Source organism: Trematosphaeria pertusa (genome assembly GCF_010094035.1).
Source record: "Trematosphaeria pertusa strain CBS 122368 unplaced genomic scaffold BU26scaffold_12, whole genome shotgun sequence".
NCBI classification, from domain to species: domain Eukaryota; kingdom Fungi; phylum Ascomycota; class Dothideomycetes; order Pleosporales; family Trematosphaeriaceae; genus Trematosphaeria; species Trematosphaeria pertusa.
The window spans coordinates 1120254-1140586 of NW_022987223.1; the positions used below are offsets into that span (position 1 = coordinate 1120254).

General features: G+C 52.4%; 10 protein-coding genes across 10 annotated transcripts; 4 read left to right on the forward strand and 6 right to left on the reverse strand.

Moving 5' to 3' along the window:
* Positions 1 to 74: 74 nt before the first annotated feature.
* On the reverse strand, positions 75 to 2442 carry BU26DRAFT_553519 (glycoside hydrolase family 72 protein). Its single transcript, XM_033832212.1, has 4 exons — positions 2138 to 2442; positions 1833 to 2053; positions 1619 to 1733; positions 75 to 1563 (listed from the first exon to the last, which is right to left on the reverse strand). The coding sequence occupies exons 1-4, from the start codon at positions 2265 to 2267 to the stop codon at positions 245 to 247; spliced, it is 1785 nt and encodes a 594-aa protein (XP_033680691.1). The 5' UTR covers positions 2268 to 2442; the 3' UTR covers positions 75 to 244.
* A 633-nt stretch (positions 2443 to 3075) lies between these two features.
* Positions 3076 to 4081, reverse strand: BU26DRAFT_607885 (NAD(P)-binding protein; the record flags this gene model as incomplete). Its single annotated transcript, XM_033835795.1, has 2 exons — positions 3165 to 4081; positions 3076 to 3118 (listed from the first exon to the last, which is right to left on the reverse strand). The coding sequence occupies exons 1-2, from the start codon at positions 4064 to 4066 to the stop codon at positions 3076 to 3078; spliced, it is 945 nt and encodes a 314-aa protein (XP_033680692.1). The 5' UTR covers positions 4067 to 4081.
* A 190-nt stretch (positions 4082 to 4271) lies between these two features.
* Positions 4272 to 4923, forward strand: BU26DRAFT_73949 (uncharacterized protein). Its single transcript, XM_033836288.1, has 2 exons — positions 4272 to 4682; positions 4731 to 4923. Exons 1-2 carry the CDS (start codon positions 4476 to 4478, stop codon positions 4842 to 4844), a joined length of 321 nt encoding a protein of 106 aa, XP_033680693.1. The 5' UTR covers positions 4272 to 4475; the 3' UTR covers positions 4845 to 4923.
* Positions 4924 to 5329: 406 nt separating this feature from the next.
* On the reverse strand, positions 5330 to 8263 carry BU26DRAFT_522092 (kinesin light chain). Its single transcript, XM_033829697.1, has one exon. The coding sequence runs from the start codon at positions 8133 to 8135 to the stop codon at positions 5382 to 5384; it is 2754 nt and encodes a 917-aa protein (XP_033680694.1). The 5' UTR covers positions 8136 to 8263; the 3' UTR covers positions 5330 to 5381.
* Positions 8264 to 8548: 285 nt separating this feature from the next.
* On the forward strand, positions 8549 to 9405 carry BU26DRAFT_522093 (uncharacterized protein). Its single transcript, XM_033829698.1, has one exon. The coding sequence runs from the start codon at positions 8800 to 8802 to the stop codon at positions 9268 to 9270; it is 471 nt and encodes a 156-aa protein (XP_033680695.1). The 5' UTR covers positions 8549 to 8799; the 3' UTR covers positions 9271 to 9405.
* An 818-nt stretch (positions 9406 to 10223) lies between these two features.
* BU26DRAFT_568249 (uncharacterized protein) lies at positions 10224 to 11270 on the reverse strand (the record flags this gene model as incomplete). The annotated part of the gene is made up of 1 exon (XM_033833752.1): positions 10224 to 11270. One exon carries the CDS (start codon positions 11268 to 11270, stop codon positions 10224 to 10226), a length of 1047 nt encoding a protein of 348 aa, XP_033680696.1.
* Positions 11271 to 11871: 601 nt separating this feature from the next.
* Positions 11872 to 13632, reverse strand: BU26DRAFT_607888 (uncharacterized protein; the record flags this gene model as incomplete). The annotated part of the gene is made up of 1 exon (XM_033835796.1): positions 11872 to 13632. One exon carries the CDS (start codon positions 13630 to 13632, stop codon positions 11872 to 11874), a length of 1761 nt encoding a protein of 586 aa, XP_033680697.1.
* A 652-nt stretch (positions 13633 to 14284) lies between these two features.
* On the reverse strand, positions 14285 to 15182 carry BU26DRAFT_607889 (uncharacterized protein; the record flags this gene model as incomplete). The annotated part of the gene is made up of 3 exons (XM_033835797.1): positions 14541 to 15182; positions 14409 to 14491; positions 14285 to 14353 (listed from the first exon to the last, which is right to left on the reverse strand). Exons 1-3 carry the CDS (start codon positions 15100 to 15102, stop codon positions 14285 to 14287), a joined length of 714 nt encoding a protein of 237 aa, XP_033680698.1. The 5' UTR covers positions 15103 to 15182.
* A 220-nt stretch (positions 15183 to 15402) lies between these two features.
* Positions 15403 to 17692, forward strand: BU26DRAFT_73993 (MFS general substrate transporter). The gene is made up of 6 exons (XM_033836289.1): positions 15403 to 16008; positions 16060 to 16300; positions 16358 to 16426; positions 16491 to 16557; positions 16612 to 16991; positions 17046 to 17692. The coding sequence occupies exons 1-6, from the start codon at positions 15586 to 15588 to the stop codon at positions 17624 to 17626; spliced, it is 1761 nt and encodes a 586-aa protein (XP_033680699.1). The 5' UTR covers positions 15403 to 15585; the 3' UTR covers positions 17627 to 17692.
* A 162-nt stretch (positions 17693 to 17854) lies between these two features.
* Positions 17855 to 20202, forward strand: BU26DRAFT_553525 (HET-domain-containing protein; the record flags this gene model as incomplete). Its single annotated transcript, XM_033832213.1, has 2 exons — positions 17855 to 19297; positions 19426 to 20202. The coding sequence occupies 2 exons, from the start codon at positions 17855 to 17857 to the stop codon at positions 20200 to 20202; spliced, it is 2220 nt and encodes a 739-aa protein (XP_033680700.1).
* Positions 20203 to 20333: the final 131 nt, after the last annotated feature.

Below are 20333 nucleotides of genomic sequence, written 5' to 3' on the forward strand. Positions count from 1 at the left end.
GATGTCCATGAAAAGGAAGGGCTCCAATTGTCGCTTCACTGCCTGAATATGCAGACTGCGACGAACAACCATGTCCCCAGCCGCTCTACTCCCATCATCGCAAGGCCGTCCCTCCGTGTAGCCCCACCAGTCTGCGCTGGAGCGATTGAAGACGCACCGCCCACGGTTGTCAATTATTTAACGTCGGTGACTCTTCAGGGGAATCGAGTTGCATGAACGGCTTGCTATGGATTGCATTTAGACATTAGCTACCTCCGCCACCGTCTTGCCTCATCAACACTTCTCTTCGCTGCCGTAACCTTGCCTCCTCGCTCTCCAGCCAATCCAATTCTGTCCGTCTCTGTGCCTGGACATACGGCGACGGTTCCGCTCCCGGCGCGCTTCCTGCACCCCGTGATGTCCCTACGGCGTGGAAATCACTCTGCAGAGAAGCGGCTGGATAATGTCCTTGCCCCTCTTCAGCGAGTTCCGGGCGTCCCTCACCACGCGATGCCATCTCGGGCGCCGGCATAGCAGCCACGTGCCCTCTTGCCGGATCCAACTCCTGCGTCGTCCCGTTACCCGACATCTCATGGTAGCGCGGGCCGTAGTACCCATTCTGGCGATCCTTCTCCTCGTCTGGGTTCATGGCCAGCTTGCCAGGCGGTGCTCCGTTGGGGCCTCCTTGTTCGACACCTGCGTATGCAGCGCGCTGCTCTCGTTTCCGGCGCAGGAAGTAAAGGATCGCCCCCAGGATCAGAGCTAGGCCTACGAGTCCACCGAGGACGCCGCCCGCGATTGCGCCGACCGGTGTTTTAGAGGAGGCGTTTGAGTTTCCGGGAATTGCGGACCCACTTTGGGAGCCGGTTGTCTGTACGGCGTCGCCGCCGGCCAGGCTCCCCGTCAATACCCCTCCTGACGTTGTTGACCTAGGCCCCGTCGGTGCTGTGAAGCCCGAAGTACCCAGGGTGGGAAGCGAAGCATCTTTGCGGACGATCCACGAGCTCGACGTGGAGGCCGGGCAGTCGCGCCTGGTCAGAGTAGGATCGTATGCCGAAGCCTTGATACCCGTCGGACTCAGCGTCGCCCATTGCGATTGCAGACGCTTGTAATCGCCCATTATAGAGGGCGTGCCCGTTGCCGCAGACGCTGTATACGAGACTAGTCCGTAGCCATTGCCCTCTTCGCTCCATTCGTATATTATATTCCCCGAGTACCTGTCGTTCATCTCCCTGCCCAGCATCGCAACCTGATCCGTGAACGGCCTTCCACCAGTCAGGTTGAGGGAACAGCCAGTCTCGGAGAGGAAGATCGGGATGTCGTAGCCGTCTGCGTCGTCGTACAGGGTAGTGTATCCAGACTCGTCCATGGAAGAGTCGCCGCACCACGCGTAGTTATTGAAGCCAAAGAAATCCACAGCTATGCTCTCGTTGCCGCAGTCGAAGTAGTCTTGCACTTGCAGGCGAACGGTTGCGTCTGCAGATGAATAGCCTATGGGTATCTTGCGGTACTGCATTAGGTCTCTGTAAGCCTTCATGTCGGCCACAACGGCTTTGGCGAATGGGGCTGCTGAGGTGGTACTTTCTGTAGGGCATGAGCTCGTCATAGCGGGGTAAGAGAAAGCGCGCCATGGTCTTACGGTCGTTGATAATCTCGTTTCCGGCGAAGAAGCCTAGCACATTATCGTACCCTTGAAACCCGTCGATGACCTGGGCGAATGCATTGCGAAGATCGAGCGTCCATTTGGGATTGACCTAATATAGTCCACAAGGTCAGCGAGTGTTCCCAATCGATAGCGACCAAGCAAGCTTCGCTATGGCCCGCCCTCCGCCTGCAGGAATTGGAGTGCGCACCCTGTTGATGGAATACGTAGGTGTCGACATGTCGACTATGACGTATATGCCATTCTCTGCGAAGGCATTCATACACGCGTCGTGATTCAACGTCGGATCAACCGAATACACCCGCACCACGTTCGCACCGAGTTCGCCTATGAGCTTTGCGTCGATTTTGCACTGGTCGCCATTCGTAAGGCCGTTCAGGTTCGTCAGCATTCCGGGCTGATATGCCACGCCTGCGGCTTGTTAGCAGCTGGCATCCTAGTATTCCTCCTCCTCCTGTTGGTTCTTCAACCCCCACTTCGGACACTGAAGCTGACCTTTGATATAGAACTGGTCGCCATCGCTGGTGAAGAATTTCGAGCCTTTGATCTCAATGGTGGGAATGGCGAAGGCTGTTCGAACCGCCAGCAGCGCGCACGCGACGAACTGGGAGGATCGGGCGAGCATTGAGGACACGCCCTCTTTTGCGTCTTCAATGCGGTTGATGTCTCTCGCTTCAAACAGTAGAACGACGCTACATCTACCGGAGGAAAGAAAGAATCCAAAAGAGCGTGAATTAAGCAGTAGAGTGTCAGGACTAGAGGTATCGAACGACGAGGGTCTGCCAACATCTACGCGCTGTACGGGCATGCGAAATTAGCGGAGGCACATCCGGGCAGGCATCAAGATCCTGGCCCCTAAATCGGTGTTTCATTAGTACAAAAGGTGGTAAGGCCGCCTGCGCTTCTTGAGGCTGGGGGCCATTTCGGACGCACAGCCACGCCTTGGGCGTCTGGATTCCGCTGAGCTCTCAACGCTTTACGGAGTACAGCCTTGTAAAACTCGGGCGCGTGTTCCATGTTGCAAATCCTGCGAGAGGGAATATGCTGATGGCGACATGTGCAGAGAACTTTACGGAGGTAGAAAGAAGGTTGAACCCCTGTGAGATTCCCAGGATGTGGATCAAACCGCCCGCGTGGAGCTGAGCAGCCGTCGGACTAGCCACTTTCGTCCTAGCCTATCAGGCTTGCCCCACACCCGACCTTGCCGTCTCATCCCGCAAAGCGGCATTCCGAAAACTCGAAGGTACTAGTCACTCTCTTCTCAGAGTCGTGAATGTAACTTCATCTTGAATCCATCTCACGAAAGTTCTCAGACGTGAACGCTCGGTCAGAACGAGCGTCGCTACACCCTCGCTTTACAATGATGGCTGCGGATAAAAGATGGGCAACCTGTCACGCATGTCCGGAAGATCAATAATCAGATCTCCAAGGGCTTAAATGGTCATTTGAAGCAGGTGAGCGCATATTCGACCAAGCCTAGCTATGGATCAACTACGAGAACCGCAACGCTTCTGTAGCATACCAGCCGGGCGGACTCCGCCTCTTTGCCCACTCCTCAACTGGAGTGAGTTGAACTGGGAGCTCCTTCAACACAGGGCCCATATCGATATTGAACGGCTCGTCTTCCGCTTCATTGTAATACGTATACGCCTTGAACATCTGGTTGACGATTCTGTCCGTCTCCAGTCCTCGTCCTTGCATCGTCTTGCTGATCTTATCGCAGAAATCCGGCACCGTTTGACACTCGTAGTCTAGCTTTCTCCCCCAGGCTCTTGACAGCTTCTCGGCCAACTGCTCCAAACGCACCGTCTCCGGTCCCCCAACGGGGAAATTGCGGCCCGCGAGTTCGGGCCGATGCATGGCTGCCATCATGAGCTGCGCAACGTCGTGGTGGCAGATCCAGGATACTTGGAGATCAGGCTTGTGGCAGTAGACGACTGTATCGCGATCCCGGATCGGAGGGAGCGCCCAGCCTTCCAGCAGGTTATCTAGGTAGACCACGGGCTGGATGCTGATGACAGGGACACCCGTCTCACGAAGTAGACGCCGCATCTCTCTCCGATCATCTTGCGCTTTGATATCCTGTGGAGCGTCCGGAACGGGCATGCTCGTGTTGAACACGATCAGACGAACTCCGGCCTCCTTAGCAGCTTCTCCGATGGCTTTCGCTGCTGCGATGATCGGTCCGGACTGGTTGAACGACGTCGATGGCAAGTTCAGGAAGATGATGTTGGCCCCTTTAAGAACATCGCAAATTGCGGCCTCGTTGGTGAAATCCACGGCCGTGGCCTCGATTCGTTTGCCATCAACTTCGAGCGGTTTGGGATTGCGGCTCACGGCGACGACGCCGTGGCCAGCGCGTGCGAGGACTGGAACCTGGTGTGCGCCTTGTACGCCAGATGCACCGAAAACGACGACACGCATGGCTCACGAAAGAAGCTGGCAAGTGTTATTTTCTTGTTAAGAGGTGGCTAGACATGCAATTACGCTTGCCTTAAATTCCAAATGCGGAAATGCTTTGCCGAGAGACCTCAGCTCTCCTGAATCCCTCATCCGATCCCAACACAATGCACAACAACACCCTATCAGTATACGGTTTCATGGTGTTCTATTATTTACATCGCAACGGCGGCAGCATTTCCACAATAGCTCATGAGGTTATTGAAACTTGTAATATTCTAATGAGGCAGCTATTCTAATCCTCAATTCGCATGACACGGCTGTCCTCCAGCAGAACCATATTCGCCTCCTGTTAGCAATCAACAACGAAGCCAAGGTGCGAAGATCAACCAAACCGGTGGTTCTAGAAACGGCGAAGGGATCGGCGAGGGTTATGAGCTATGCAGAGCTTGAAGAAGCCCGAGCAAAGCGTGCTGAGCAAGACGCTGCGAAGGAAGCTAAAGGCAAGGGAAAACGTGGTCGAAAGCGTAAGAACCCGGCGACACCGGAGGCAGTAGAAGACAACACGAATAAGGTTAAACGTAGTCGAAAACGCAGGAGTACTGCAACAGAGACCGAGGCATTTTCAGAGCCCAAGAAGGTACGTATGAGCAAAGTCCTTAAGCCAGAATTACACTCAATCAAGCAGATTGCGCAGGACAAGAATGTGCAGGATAGAAATGCGCAGGATGAAGATGCGCAGGACAAAAACGTGCCGGATGCATCCGAACCGTGGGCAATCCCAGTAGCGAAGATGTGGTAGCAGAGGGTGTGAATGTTTTAAAGCAGGATAGACGGTCATTTAGTATAAAATAGGTCTTTAGGTAATGACTAGAAGCTACAACAGGTAACTTACGTCTTCGTGTAATGACAGTGCAAGTGCCACGTGTGAAGGTGGGAATTCCGTCATACCGTATTAGAGATCGGAAGGATGAGTTGTACAGTAACGACCGGTATCCGTTTCCGGTTCCTGCACTTCGGTGATTCTGAGCACACGCTGCTCAGAAAGGCGCTTAGCAGATAGGTCTTAGCGGTTTGCGGGGGTTACACATGTGGCTGAGAAAGTGGCGTACATGAGCTGTGCCACATGTACCTCTACCTACCTATTACCTATACATTTCGAAGCGTCTATAAAGGTGTGGCCGGTGCGGGTCGGCCGCCCTCCCTGTCTATGGTGGCGAATCCCGTGGCGAGTTACTTTCATTGCTGTAAAATATCACTCGTCAGCATGCTTACGCAGCTAGACTTGTTCACCATGTGCATTAGTTTCATGTTCTACGGAATAAGAGCAGCATTAACGTTACGTTCTTATCTCTAAATTCCCCATCCGCCACTCGTTTAGAGTCTTGAGTGAAGTCTCTGTGTTAGGATGATGAGGGCTAAGGATCTGCTTCTGTAGCTCGAAGCACTTTTCCATCAATGAGATCGCTTCTTTACTCCGGCCTTGGGCCTTCCACGTGTGTGCCAGGTTGGCCATGCTGGTCAGCGTGTCTGGATGCTCGTCCCCAAGCACCCTCTTAAACGTCCCCATCACTTGCACCCCTAGCTCTTCTGCCTCCTTCCACCGCCCCTGATTCCAGTACGTCGACGCCAGGTTGGCCATGCTGATTAGCGTGTCTGGATGCTCGTCCCCAAGCACCCTCGAGCATATTTCTAGGTCTTTTGTTTGTAGCTCTTCCGCCTCCTTCCACCGCCCCTGATTCCGGTACGTCGACGCCAGGTTGGCCATGCTGTTCAGCGTGTCTGGATGCTCGTCCCCAAGCACTCTCTTAAACGTCCCCATCACTTGCACCTCTAGCTCTTCCGCCTCCTTCCACCGCCCCTGATTCCAGTACGTCGACGCCAGGTTGGCCATGCTAGTCAGCGTGTCTAGATGCTTGTCCCCAAGCACCCTCGAGCATATTTCTAGGTCTTTTGCTTGTAGCTCTTCCGCCTCCTTCCACCGCCCCTGATTCCGGTACGTCGACGCCAGGTTGGCCATGCTGGTCAGCGTGTCTGGATGCTCGTCCCCAAGCACCCTCTTTCTCGTCTCCATCACTTGCACAAACAGCTCTTCCGCCTCGTTGTACCGTCCGTCACTAAGCAGTGTCATAGCGCATTTCCATACCAGAGTCATTCTATCCGCGTCCTCTTGTTCAGGGAGACTATGTGATAGAGCGTACTTAACATGGGGAAGTAATCGTCTCCATTTGCTTCTACTACCGTGATTATCGTCAGGGAACACCCCTAGTAGCCGTGCAATAACATGTTGGGTCCATTGGTCCAGCCTCTCCTGCCTTTGGAGCCAACTCCGTAGAGCACGATGTACTAGCTGGTGCAGATCGAGTGCGGAGTCGGCAGGTCGCCTCGTAACAAGCGCGTAGCTGTTGAGCACTTTTATCGCATCTTCCCTTTCACGAGGTGAGGACGCTTCCAGGAGATCGAGCGGGATGTCTTTTCGGTCTACGCAGGCCGCGAGGAATAGATAGTCTGCCGCCAGCGAATCACTACCGCGGATCTGGTCCATTGAGATAAGAAGTGTGATAGTTACCGGACCTTTTGTATCGCATTCTTGTAGCTTGCCCTCCGAAAACTCGCTCCTATGCTCGAGAGCCTCCTCCTTGTGTTTAAGCAATTGTGACCGGTAGTCTTGCAGCGTCATGTTTCGGGTATTGATATAGGCTGCTGCTTGGACAATAGCCAGGGGAAGATACGATAGCTCTTGTAGCAAAAGCTCCGCCTCTTGCTGCTTACTTCTTGAAACCGGAGTGTTCAAATAGTTTTCCAACATCCTTTCGGCCGTATCTGGTGTCATTTCCCCTAGCTCTACAATATTCTGTGATGCTAGCCTCTTAGCTGTGTCGCCATTGGTTGTTGTGAAGACGATAGAACATAGTTCAGACTGTGGTAGGTAATCGAGCAAGTCGACAGCCCCTGCTGTGGACAACCCGCTGGACTCCAGGTTTATGCCATCCGTGTTGTCAAAAACGAGCAGCCACTGCCTTGCACCCTTGCTGCTCAGATGTAGTTTCACCAGCTGCTTGATATCTGCCTTCTCGTCGTCCCAACTAGGAACGTCGAGCTTTTGGGCAATACTCGCATACGATTGATAGAGACTGTCCATGTCGCTTGCATCAATCCAGAAGACCGAGCAGTTCTTGATCCTTTGTCTTGTTTGGTACGCAAGCTCGAGCGCTAGCTGCGATTTGCCCGTTCCTCCTGGTCCTGTTATTGCCATCATGGTAGTTTGCTTGCCTCCGAAGAGCTTTGCTTCCAGCTCAGCAAGCTGTGACTCCCGGCCAACGAAATGATCGTTCCGGGAAAACGGAATGATGGACGGGGCGCCATTGGTTGCTTCTACTTCAAGTTGGAGTCTTGTCCACGCTTTCTCCTTTCCCTCGCCATAGGAGGCAGGCATGAAGATATCTAAAAGTCCAAGAAGGCAGTATACCTTGTCTTCTTCTTCCGTTGTTTCGCGATTTTCGGCCCATTCCATCCGCTCGGATATGGGAAATCCGTCTAATGGACAGTTCCGCAATGCCTCGACTGGGATACCAGTAATCTCGTGGACCAGCTGCTCGAGGGATCGTTTATCGCCTATTCGCCGTCCTTCAGAAGAAAAGAACTCGACTGATACAGGAGCAATGAGTTCCTGAAGCGTCCAACCTCGAGTGAACCATTCGCTGGCCCGGAAGGATGCCTCCCAGCTACTTCGTAGGGCTATCTCTGTCGCGGTGGATAGTGAAACGTCTGGTAAGAATACGTAGCATTTTGCCGCATCTTTATACCATCGAAACATCGAGTTGATCGCTTTTGAGCGCTCACGACGGTTCCATTTATCAATGCAGCATGTGTCAATCCAGAAGTACAGTAGCTGATCCTGGGCAGCCTGTTCGGCGCAGAACTCGATCTTTCGATGACCCTCCTTGTCTTTGTAGGTGTCGCTTCTGATATCTTCGAAGAGAACCTCGGAATCTCCCCATCTGTGTGAGAGAATAGCATATGGTGGAATGGACTTCCCGCTGAAGTCTATAGAGACGAGCCTCTTGGAATGGTCGAAGTGAAGAAGTCGCATCAGTACAATATCGTCTCTAGGGCAGGAGGGTAGAGAACGCAAACGATTCGGGGCGAGGTGCTGTTTAGAACTGACTATGGTAGGCCGCTACGGTTTGTGGGGACAATGGAAGCGGTTGATAGATTATGATGGTCGCGGGTGGGCTGTGAAGGCAGCCTTCCGAGGCAGTGCACGCCAAAGCGTTAACCGGGCGAAGCCCCCTCCCCCGGCCCAAGTGGCTGTGCGAGCTTTGCTTCTAGCGACTTGATTAGAGCGGATGCAGCGGCGCGTCACCGGAAGACTTGGCTGCCACGTCAACAAGGCATGCAGAGGCAGGCCGCAACATTTCTCTTTTCCTCGTGACCATCAGCCCCACGCCTCCGCCTCTGAATCGTAGCCTTATTTAGCGCCTCTAACCTCCTCTCCGCCGCAACCATGTTCTCTGGCACAGTGTTGCCGACGATATCTCCCCCGCACCTTCGACAGGAGCATTATACCCTGAAGCGACGTACTCCGCGACAGCTGCAGGTATAAGCTATACAGATCGCATTGACTCGGGACCGCTTGCCCCGTAGACCTGCACCGCCCTCGTCTCACGCAGCTCCCAGCGCCACCCGATCCAAATTCTTGCCCTGGACTCGTATCCGGGCCGTCGCACCTCCGCCAACACCAGCGCAGACCCAAAATGGGTGTCGACTGCGGCTTCGACGTCTATCCCTCGCTCAGCCCGCAATGCCAAGGCCTGTACGAAGCTTTTCTTGAAGAAGTCATTCAGAAATACAAAGACGCACTTCATCCTAATACTGGCGAACGCCTTATCCAGATCATCGGCACACCAGAGACTAAAAACGCTTACGTCTTCTTCAATGTTGGCGAGGGTCCTACACTACCCTACCGCTCCGAGTACTTCCTACGCTTCGAGTCTAAACTCGTTAGCCGCGACAATGTGATGCCGTATCTAAAGGAAGTCTACCAAATCGCCCGACGATACTTCCCCGACAATGTCCATTTTTGGGCAGCTGGAACGTCACCAGCTTTGGTTAGACTATTGGATAAGATACCAGATATAAGAGAAGAGGAAGGAACTGTTCGCGAGGATCATGAATATGTATATAAGATGTTGCAAGAAATGAGACGTCTGGCGAAAGAAGACTAAGAGCGGAGCACGCAAATTGATGTAGAAAAGGAAGCTGCTTAACGCCTTGCGGGATCATCGCGCAAAAGGTATAAACAGAATATTTTAGACTTCTCATATGACTCTTCTAGCCGGCACGCTAACCGTTGTTTCTACACCCGATCTAGAAAATCATTTTCCGTTTCTCCCTATTGCCGCGGCGCCCCCCGGTTTCCCCCTTTCGTAGTGGTATTTTGTAGGTCATTCGCAAGGCACCAAAGTAGGATACTCTAGGTCAGAACATTTCGGGAAATCGCCTGGGTGCAAAAATGCTGTCACGTCAACTTTCGAGTTGTTATGGAAACTTATTTAGTTCAGCAGCCACACTTTCTGCTTGGCCTCTATTATGTAAGATAGATTACAAGGTAATCACTTCTGCGGACAGGGGCCTCGGTCTTTTCCTGAACAAAGATCCTTGATCGCTTAGTCTAGAAGTACCGGCCGGGGTGGCAACTTCGTAAATTATCGGGCGCCGCGCTACCAGTAAGGCTAGAGGTGACTTTTTGCACTGTGGGAAGGCTTGAGGACCTAGGATATACAGGTGTATCTATGTAAAAGGCGAAAATGACCTCGTGGCGGTGTTATGGCTTCAGAAGCATTGTTCGCACTTGAAAGAAGCCTCTTCTTTATTCGGTATGAAGGCGACGACGCGTATGTAATATTTGGCTTGAACAGCGGGAGGTTATACTTAAGAAGATATATAAAATCCCTATTACAAATCTAAGAGAAAGCCAGATGCGCTTGAACTATTAAAGCCACTCAAATTTGAAGTACTAATAATCCGTTTCGCTACACCGTGCGTTTCGCAACGAGAGGATTGACGTTACTTTATGTAGGTACCTAGCATACTACTTCTCGCAGTGCGGCTACTGAGCACCTACCATAAGGTGTAGGACTACATCGCCTGGCAGATCATCACTCACCGAAGCGCCACCCTAATGCCTATCCAGCTCGTGCTCAATCGACAACACCTCTTCGATCAGCCCACCAACGATGTCCAGCATGTCTTCCATGCGACTACCATAGGTATGCATCGGTGTAGAGAGGAAATAGCCATCGATCTCTGTATCCAGCTCTCTAAACTCGTGCTCAATCTCCTGCTTTTGAGCGTGTGGGGCCAGAAGAGCAGGTGAGAGGAGGGTCTCGGTAGGAAAAGCGAAGCTACGACACTTCGGGCAGGTGTTGTGTGACGCAAACCATGTTTGAAGGCATTGCTTGCCGAAGATATGGCCGCATGAAATTTTCGCGGCCGGTTCAGTCATATTTTCGTCGCTGAATTCGGGACCAAAGGCATACGTACAGATGTCACATGCAGTGTCCTCGGAAGCCATCGCTTCCTTAGTGCATTCGGTGGTAACCTCTTCGACCGCTTCCGCTTCCATTCGGTCGATCCGGTCGTCCAAACGCCCTAACACTCGATGCAGATCGAAGGCCTGGATCATGAGATATTGAAGTTCAAGCGGCACGGGGATCGCAAAGTCCGCCAACCATTTCGTATCATCTGAAAGGGCGTGGTACAGAGCCAGCTGGTCCGTCAGGGGATTTGCGTACCGGCCTTCAGTAGGGTACAGCTCTCTACCTTCGCTACGCCGCTTCTCGAGCCACGCAATGCGGCCTGCGATGAACAACCTAGCAGTACGGGTGCATCCACAGTTCAGACGGTGAACATGCGGATCGCCGCCAATGTGCCGGAAGAACTCGCCAGCAGCGGGAGGGAGTTGGTAAAGGAGGAAGCGATGGTAGCGCCGGATTTCGCCCAAGTCGGGGAAGTCGATGCCAGGGGGCCACGCCGACTCCCGGGGATATGCGCGCATGATGGCCGTGTACTCCTTGAAGAATTTCGTCATCATTTCATCGAATACAACGATGGCGTGATGGTTCGGTCGAATGCGGATTGGGCCCTCTTGATGTAGCGCCATCTCCGCCTTCATCGTTGCAAGTGTAGTCCCCAGATGCCAGATGGCTGCAGTGTAGGTTGCCATGACGTGAGCGTGGTTGTGTGTTTGGTCGGTTTGCCCAATCGCCGCGTAGGTAGGATAGTATATATGCGGGATATGAGATTGTATTGTCCGTGAACAAGATACTAGCGTGCGGTGAATAATTCTCGGTGCATGACATTGTCGCAGCACGACACCGGGTTGTATTAGTGCTTCTTGCATTTACTAAGATAGCATGTGTACAATGCATCATGCCCTGTAAATGATAGTGGGAAATAACTATGCAATGCTTCGGGTTTATGAATGAATGTTGTTGAGCCACAGGAGTAATCGAACGTAGTGTCCTTAAAGGTTAGGACCTTTCGTCGGATTAGTGTCGTCGTTACCCGCAGCGGCACTTGCATTTCTCTCTTCTTGTGGTACCTTCAGCCCTTTTTTGCATTAGTCAATCAGACTAGCACTAGGGGAGTGTGAAATTACATGATGAATACCTTGATTAATGACGAAACACAGAACGAGACGAGTACCGGAGAATATGAAGAAACAATGCTTAAAGTCCGGCAGTAGGAAGGTAGACAAAGCATCAAGAGACCAATCCGCACTTGAACGCTTGTACCTAATAGATTGACGGATATGTGGAACTACACTAGATACACCAGTGCATTTCGATATCCAATTGGAAATGGTGATTTACACTCTCCTTGAACTTGTCACAGTCGTCGCAAATCTCGTTGCTGCTCAGAATAACTGCCCGTTTCAATGAGATAGGGAGCTCTTTTCTACTCAGCTCCATCAAGTCTTGATGTATCTTCTCGCTCTTCAACATCATGCGTCTCTTTTCCTCTTGAGCTCTCATCGCAACTACGGTATCGTCCGACTCAAGGCTTAATAGTTCTTCATCGATCGCATAGATCTCATGTTTCAGTCTTTTGACATACTGCTCATCGTAAGAGTCACCCAGCAATCGGTCGTCTGCGTTGAAGAGTTGGCTGTCCAATTCTACCTTCCTCTCTTCAAGATCACACACCTTTGCCCAGGCTACTGACGAGTGCTGCACTTTTGCAAGAGAGAGTTCTGCTTCAAGAATTGAGTCTTCCCATTTCTGGTCAGGCTCCCTGTCTTGAGGCATGAATACGTGCCTGTCTATGAAGTAGGCGATCAACTTCTTCTCCGCATGGGAAGCAAAATACTGTCCGGGTTTGCCCTGATCATATCCTGGATGTGGTGCATCTCGGAACTCATGGCCAATTGTGGATGCGATACAATAGACTTGCTCGATCCAGGGCGGTCTAATCTTACAATTCAGAGGCAGAGCATCGGCACCCCAACCACTGGTTGCCGATATACGAGCGAATTGAGCTCCCCTGTCGAGAACGGCGGCAGTTTTAGTGATACGTGGCACATGGTAGCTGTAAAGTGGTCCATGAAGCGTTATGGCCATCTCAGATTGGCATTTCTTGAAGCTGTACTTGTTGCATTCACTCTCCGAAAGTGGTCCGGTATATCCACGCTGCTTCTCGGCGTTCGAGTCACCGAGTAAGAAGACGATATGTCGTCTGTCCCTATCACGCTCGAGGATGCTTTCTTCAGCCGCATGGGGAGCACGCTGGTATCTCTCTTTTTCATTTCGGCGACTCGGCTGCGCAAATTCCATCGCACAACGACCCTCACAGTCTCGAAGGCGTTTGTCGGCATTGGTTTTGAGCAGCGCTTTCACACTTTCAATTCGGCCCCAGAGCGCCGCCTCCATAAGCGCACTTCGTCCGTCATTGTTGATAGCGTTCGCATCTGCACCGTGTTGTAACAGGAGTGACACCATCTCATGGCTCTTTTCCGCCGCAGCAAGGACAAGAGCAGTGTTTCCAGTCTCGTCTTTCCCGTGCAGAAAGAGATTGGTTTCCGCTGAAGTGCTGAGATATTGGCTTATTGCACGCAAGTCGCCAAGTATGCAATCCGAAATAGCGAATAGAATCCTCTTTTGCTCCAAGGTGTCGCCGTCTGGGAAAGTGGTAGTTACAAGCTCTCTTGAATCTTCGTGGAGATTCAAAAGCAGCCCTGGCTTTGGATCTCTGCCTGAGATGTGCATGGTGGAGCGAAAAAGATCGCTCAGTTCGCACTCATCTTCTTCTGAAGCACGTGAATTCTCATCATATTGACCCGTTTGCACGCCAGTATTCACAAAACAGGCCCTTCTCTTGTCAATCTCATAGCCGACAAGTCCGCTGCTTTCATCGATGGGAAATATGAACTCGTATTGGCCACCTGGGTAACAGTGCGAACAACGTCTGCCTGGAAGCCTGACGCCGTGCCGGTGTATCTCCTCGCAGTACGGACATTTGACGTAGACAGTCGAGGCGTTCCAGCTAAGCACATCGATTCTGGGGCCTGGAAATAGGTTGGTAGCCATGCTGTGCGTGATGAGAACGGGAACGACTCTGATGGAGGAGCGCCTAGGCAGGATGCTGTCTTGCGCGTGTGTTAGCCGTAACGGGTTAGCGCGTGTAGCGGGGTAGATGCCAAGCGGTACGCGACCGCGTCATGCATCTTCAAGCCGCTGAGGGGCTTACACACCCCAACTCTGCTGTCATCATCCCTTTGGACTCGGACAGCTGGTTCGGGTCACGAGCAGTGATCGGAATGGCACATTGTGCTAGCAGTCAGCTAAGAGATTCCGGCGCCGGCGCTTTCCCTCTACCCATGTACAGCAGCTACACTCACGAAGCTGAATCGGGACATTTGCTATCTTCTCCCGCATACGCCACCAGCCGGATGCTAGTACACATAGGCGCCTCAATGGAACCGCACCCATTCAAGACTATCTAAGGCCTGGCTAACAGCGGGGAGAGCCTTCTTCCATCTTCCGCAAAGGTGTTGAACGTCCGGACGGAGTGCAGAACAAGGTGAAAGAGGCTGGAGCGGAGCGTGAACGGAAGAGCAAGGGGTAAGAGCGTTAGGCGCAATGTTTAGATGCCGCAACGAGTGAAGACGAGTTGTTCGTGGGTATCGTGCCTATACGGAGGTAAATACCCACGGTTCTATCTCTAGTTCTACCCTCCACTCTACGACAGGATCGGCCGTGTGTCGGGGATTGCTCTAAAGCCGCCATCATCTGCCTCTGCCATTGTACGCTATTCACCATGGTCAGCATTGAACTTTCCTCTGCCAGGTATCTCTCAATCTCACCTGCTCCGAAACTTCTTTTTCTCCCTTCTTTTTCTTCCTCCTCCACAGGATGACTGCGACTGTAAAAAACATCGCCACTCCACCTTTAAAGCAATCAGCCGACGGACGTCCCTACCCACATTCGATACTCACCGAGGACACCGAGGACGATGATTGGTATCTTCGCGCCGGGAGCGAGGGGACTTGATCCTTGTGACTGTGTCTTCGGAGGCGCCAGAGTCTCCACGGCTGGCGCTGGTATACCTGGCTGAGCAGTTACGGTTACCACCTGTGGAGGAGCCGAAATAAAGACGGTGCGGGTAGGTTCCGGTGTCTCTCCCTTCTCCTTTGGGGATTTGAGTGACTGCGTGACCGTCACGAAAGTCGTCCTCGTTGGAGATCTGTGTGTGGTGGAGGGTTCCGTTGACAGTTGAAGTACCGTCGTCAATCGCCGGACAGACGTAGCCCGGTCGGGGCTTGGATTCGATGTTGCAGCAGCGCTGGAGGGCAGCGCCTGCGAGCTACTCTGCGTTGATACGACCACGCTCGGTTCAAGTGCTTGTTGGGATGTGGGACGCACAGCGTCTGGCTTCGTCGGGAAGAGCGGTGATTTCGGCAGTGGCGTAAGTTCATCTTCATCGTCCTTCCGTCTTCTCTCGATGCTGGGAAGATGAAGGGGTGGCGGCCGACGCCTGCGGCTCAAGCCAACACTCATTATGAACAAGGCTGACGGAGGAAAGGAGGAGTGTTGAACCTGCAGGAAAAGCTAGAGGATGGCATGATAATGGAATAGGCAAAAGCTCTTGAGTCTGAGGCTCCGCTGCATTGCATACGCGGAGCTGCAGAACCTCACACGGCTCGGGCCAGTGCGCAGCGCTTGGGAGCTTTTGAAGCATCGTGTTTCACTCCATTTTGGCCAATCCAAGGACTTTCATTACCAAGCTGATCCACCAAGCTTTTTGTTGTTTGGTCTCGGCGCCTGGTCGCTGTGAAACGACGTAGTCGAAGCGGAAACATTCAGCGTCGCGGGCTTCCGTATTCGGTTTTTTGCCTTCGTTTCGTAGTGGTTGCGTACGCTCTTGCTTAAAACCGTCTGATATTATATTTTTGGCTATACGGACTATTTTCATTAAGCAAACCGACGCTCTCTCGAATGTTGTAGATTTCTTTAGTTCGCCGCTTCACTCTTCTTTCCATCATGTCGTATCGCAACTCTTGGGCCGATTTTCGGCCACGGATATCTCGCCGCTTCACCACTCTTGAAGGTTGGCGCGAAATCGGCACGGGCGTCTATGTCGCAGGCTCGTCCACTGTCCGAGTTTTCTCTATCCAGCATCAATTCGATGCTGATAGTTACTATGACGAGAGGACATCGTGGACGCGGCCTAGCAAAGCAGATTCAGTCAGTCTCCAGTCCTGGAAGAGCCCCGATCAGCCGATATCGACAGGACTCAGTGAAATTGGCGAGTCGGAAAAATGGGTGTCGGTTGGCCCAGAACCACTATATCATGTTTTCTCGAGGAAGCAAAAATGGATGGTGGTGGCGATGATTGGCGTTGCAGGACTCTTTTCTGGTCTCTCATCGAACATCTATTTTCCCGCTCTCGATGCAATAGCGACGGTAAAGTGACCTCTCCCCCCGAACGTGCTCTCCCGAGCTGACACTCTGCAGGATCTGAAAGTCAGCCTCAATACAGTCTCGCTGACAATCACCTCATATCTGGTTATCCAGGGGATATCTCCGCTATTCTGGGGATCACTGTCAGATACTGTGGGACGGCGACCGATATACATATTCTCCTTCCTAACGTACATTGTTGCGAATATTGGCCTCAGCTTTTCCCCGAACTTTGCGGTCCTCTTGATCTTCAGGGGACTGCAATCGGCGGGCAGCGCATCGACCGTAAGCATCGGTAAGTAGCGACCATGGTCAAGCTCAAAACATTGGCCTCGACGTTGATTAAGCCCAGGAAATGGAGTCATCCAAGACATCACCCCGCCAGCTGAGAGAGGCGGTTTCATCAGCTTCTACCAAGCCAGTATGTCGTATTGCTTTCCCTGTGTCGGCGCCAGAGAGAAGAGTTCGGTGACCAATACCTGCAGTCCGGAACTTCAGCATAGCCGCAGGCCCCGTCCTCGGGGGCGTCATAGCCAACTTTCTTGGCTTTAGGTAGGGCGACGCACCTTTAAACTTCTCCAGCGGCACGATACTAACAAGTGGCAGGTCGATCTTTATTTTCCTCTTGATATTGTCGTCCGTCGTCATTGTTGCGATAATCATTTTGCTCCCCGAGACTCTACGTAGCATCGCTGGAAACGGGTCGCTTAGGCTCCGCGGCATCCACCAGCCTCTTGTCCGCCTTTTTACGAAAGATCCACCGTACATACAAGACTGCGATGACACATATACGTCGCCGAAAGTGACGGCAAGGACGTTTCTAGAGCCGCTGCTCCTCTTGAAAGAGAAAGATATCGTAGCCAGTCTCATCTTCGGTGGTACGATCTATGCGATATGGAGTATGGTGACATCAAGTACAACAGGCCTCTTTAAGCAGATCTTTCACCTCAATGAGCTCCTCCTTGGGCTTGCGTTCATTCCCAATGGTACCGTATCCTTTGTGTCTGCTCCTTTTTGACGCTGTCGCTAACATGACTCAGGCCTAGGCACAATCGTTGGCTCGACCATAATCGGCAACCTCATGAACGAGTCCTATCGCGCCGCAGAAACCGCCTACAGATCCCGCCTTGGTCTCCCCTCCTCTTACACGCTGCCGAGGAAAGCTCTACCCGCCGACTTCCCTATTGAGCATGCCCGGCTCAGACATACGAAATGGATAACCGCGCTCTTCGTTTTCAGTCTTGTCGCTTATGGCTTCTCTCTCTCCTTTCCTGGACTCACCTCCCGTCCGGGCTGGATCGCGGTGCCTCTGTTCCTGCAATTCCTTATCGCCGCGACGTCGAACGCCGTGTTCGCCATCAACCAAACCTTAGTGTCCGACCTATGCCCAGGGAAAGGAGCTTCGAGTACCGCGATCAACAACCTTGTGAGATGCTCAATGGGTGCTGTTGGTGTAGCGATCGTGGAGCAGCTCATTGCAGGGATGGGAACCGCCGGCGCGTTCTTAGCACTTGGCTTGGTGACGGCTGGGGTCGTGCCGTTGTTTGTAGCGCAGTGGTACTGGGGCGCATCGTGGAGGAAAGAGAGGACGGAAAGGAATGGGAAAAGTGTTGGGGCGTAGGATGCTGAATAAGCCGTGCATACTGTATCCGAATACGAGTGAGGGTCTGGTGGCGCAAGCCAAGCGCTCAGCTCCATCAGCCCCTCATTGTCTTGTCAACAACTCACAAGTATACCGCCATTGCGCTATTCCCTACTTGCAACAATCATATGTTGAAAGTTCGCGGCTATGAATTCCCAGGCGGATCCCCATGCTCCCTCTATTCTTCCTGAGTTCCGGGGCCTGACTATGGAAGATAGTCGAGCATCTGCTGCTACTGCCGGGCCGTCTAGCTACTGCTACAAACCTCTCCCGTCCGCTAAGGGCCATTTCCGGCTGCTGAAAATGGAACAAACGATCGACATCCTATCCTTCAGCTTGACGGCGTACTCTTTCGACTCCGCGCCTGAATACGCTGCTCTCTCCTATACTTGGGGTGCTCCTGCGAACGGGTTGCAAGCTAGCGCGGAAGCCTTGTATGCCCAGCATCTCGAAGTTCGCTGCAATGGCAAAGTGTTCAGTATAGGAAGGAACCTTTTCGAGGCTTTTTTACGGCTCAGGACTTCGTATCCTGACATATATCTTTGGGCGGATGCTATCTGCATCAATCAGAAGGATCTTAAAGAGCAAGGGGACCAAGTGGCTCAGATGGGCGACATCTATGCCCGCGCAGTGAAGGTCATAGCCTGGTTGGGTCTTGACACTCTATATCCGGAAATGGACGACTTGCTGTGGCTCCAGAGGTCTGATTTCCGGCAACATCTGTTTGAACTGGAAGAGAAATCCAAGTTCAATCCAGACCCAGGACACAATCCGCTCGCGAGCTTCATTGACTTTGTCACTGGTCGAGACTTTCCGGAAGGCATGAACCCAGCACCTCGCTGGCAAGCGTTTGAGAACTTTTACGGAAGATGCCGCTGGTGGAGCCGAGCGTGGGTCTTGCAAGAAGTCGTGCTCGCTCAAGAGATTGTGATGTTTTGCGGAAGGTTTGAGCTCGACTGGGACAAGTTAAGAAGTTTAGCGAATCTAATAAGGAGACATAAGGCTATCCTCGTCCCCCGGGTCGAGTCGTTTCGCCGCGATCGACACCTAGACCTAGGAGGGTACGGTAGGGCCATGTACACCTTGCGCTCACTCTGTATCAATGGTGGGCCTGAAGCCACAAGTCCTGATGGAAGCTTCATCTTCAGAGAGACCAAGCTCAACAAGCAAGAGCGAAGGCTTTTCGCTTTCATTGACTACGCTCTCTCTCTGGCACGACCACTAGGTGCCACAAAGCTTCAGGACAAGGTTTACTGCGTATTTGGCCTGATCAATCGCTTTCTACCTCCAGGGATGGAGCCGTCTATACCAGACTATGAATTGTCGCCTCAGTCCGTCTACTACTCAATGGCTTCAATGCTGATTGGACATGGCCCGAACCTCTCGGTATTGTCGAGTGCTCTGGGTCCAGTTCACGACGGGTTCGGGTTAGACGGTGTACCGACCTGGGTGCCAGACTACTCGGTCACTGATATCCTTCCGCGCCGCGTGAAAGAGCCTCCGCCAGGAGGAACGGATAGCATTCACATATACCGCGATGTGGTTGCATTGACTGTAAAGGAGAATGGAAGTCGTTCCCTATGGCGAGGCCAGATTTCTGGGTCGGTTCTCAGCCTGCAGGGGACTCTGATCGACACCGTAGCAGAGATTGTAAGTACATTCTTCCCTCTCATTTGCTCGGCAACAAGGCGTGTCCACTGTTTCAAGATATCTGGGTATAATAAAGGCACTCCTTGCCCTTTCAGATAAGTTCTTCAATGGAAGCTCATGTTTTCCAGGCCCCTGTATTGGGGAGATGCCGTCTAGATGCCCCAGCCCATATGGCCGCCCTTCTACGCTTTTGCCGTCATATGAAGATGGATCACGCCAAGGGCCAAAGCCGAATGGAGATATTATCCAGAACCCTGACCCTAGACCGGAAGGACTTTGACCATGTTGCCAGCGGCGGATACCTGTCTCCTCTTCAACACTTTCTCATCTACGCCCACGCGAGTGCGCGTGTTTCCGGTATGAGAACAGACGGCAGGAAGCCGATGATCCACTTCGAGAACGGAATGTTGGTCAAGAATGAAGTGCATAAATCTATGCTTGATATGGGTGTCGACTTAGAGTATCTAGCCCGCACGGAGCCCAATGACTGGGCCCAAGTCGAGGAAATGCAGGAAATGCTGGCCCCAGCGCTTTTGAAGCCCTCGGAGCGTGCGCGGTTTTGGACTGACTATAACCACAATGCTGAAACGGCCATCCTCGCTAAAAGAGGCAGCGGAACCTCTTTGAAAATGCTCACTACGCTCTTCGAGGCTGGGGCCGATAAACGCACCCTCTTCTTGACAAAAAGAGGATACCTGGGACTCGGATTGCCGTCTGTGGAGGTTGGTGATGAAGTCTGGGCACTCAGTGGAGGGACGGTTCCTTTCTGCCTGAGAAACGCTCAAGAGTCACACGGCAAGAAGCTGCTTTTGGGAGAGACATACCTTCATGGCTTCATGAACGGCTGGGATTGTATGCGAACAGAGGGAATCAAGGAAGATCTCGTCCCAGTGCACCTGGTATAGTGCTCTAAAGCGTGAATGACACAACACGGTTCGGGCTTTTGCAGTAAGAGCTGACTTGTAACCTTGAGAAATCACCTTGTGTTTCGGAAGAAGGTCGATGATAATTAAGGATTGAGAATAGGCTATTTGCA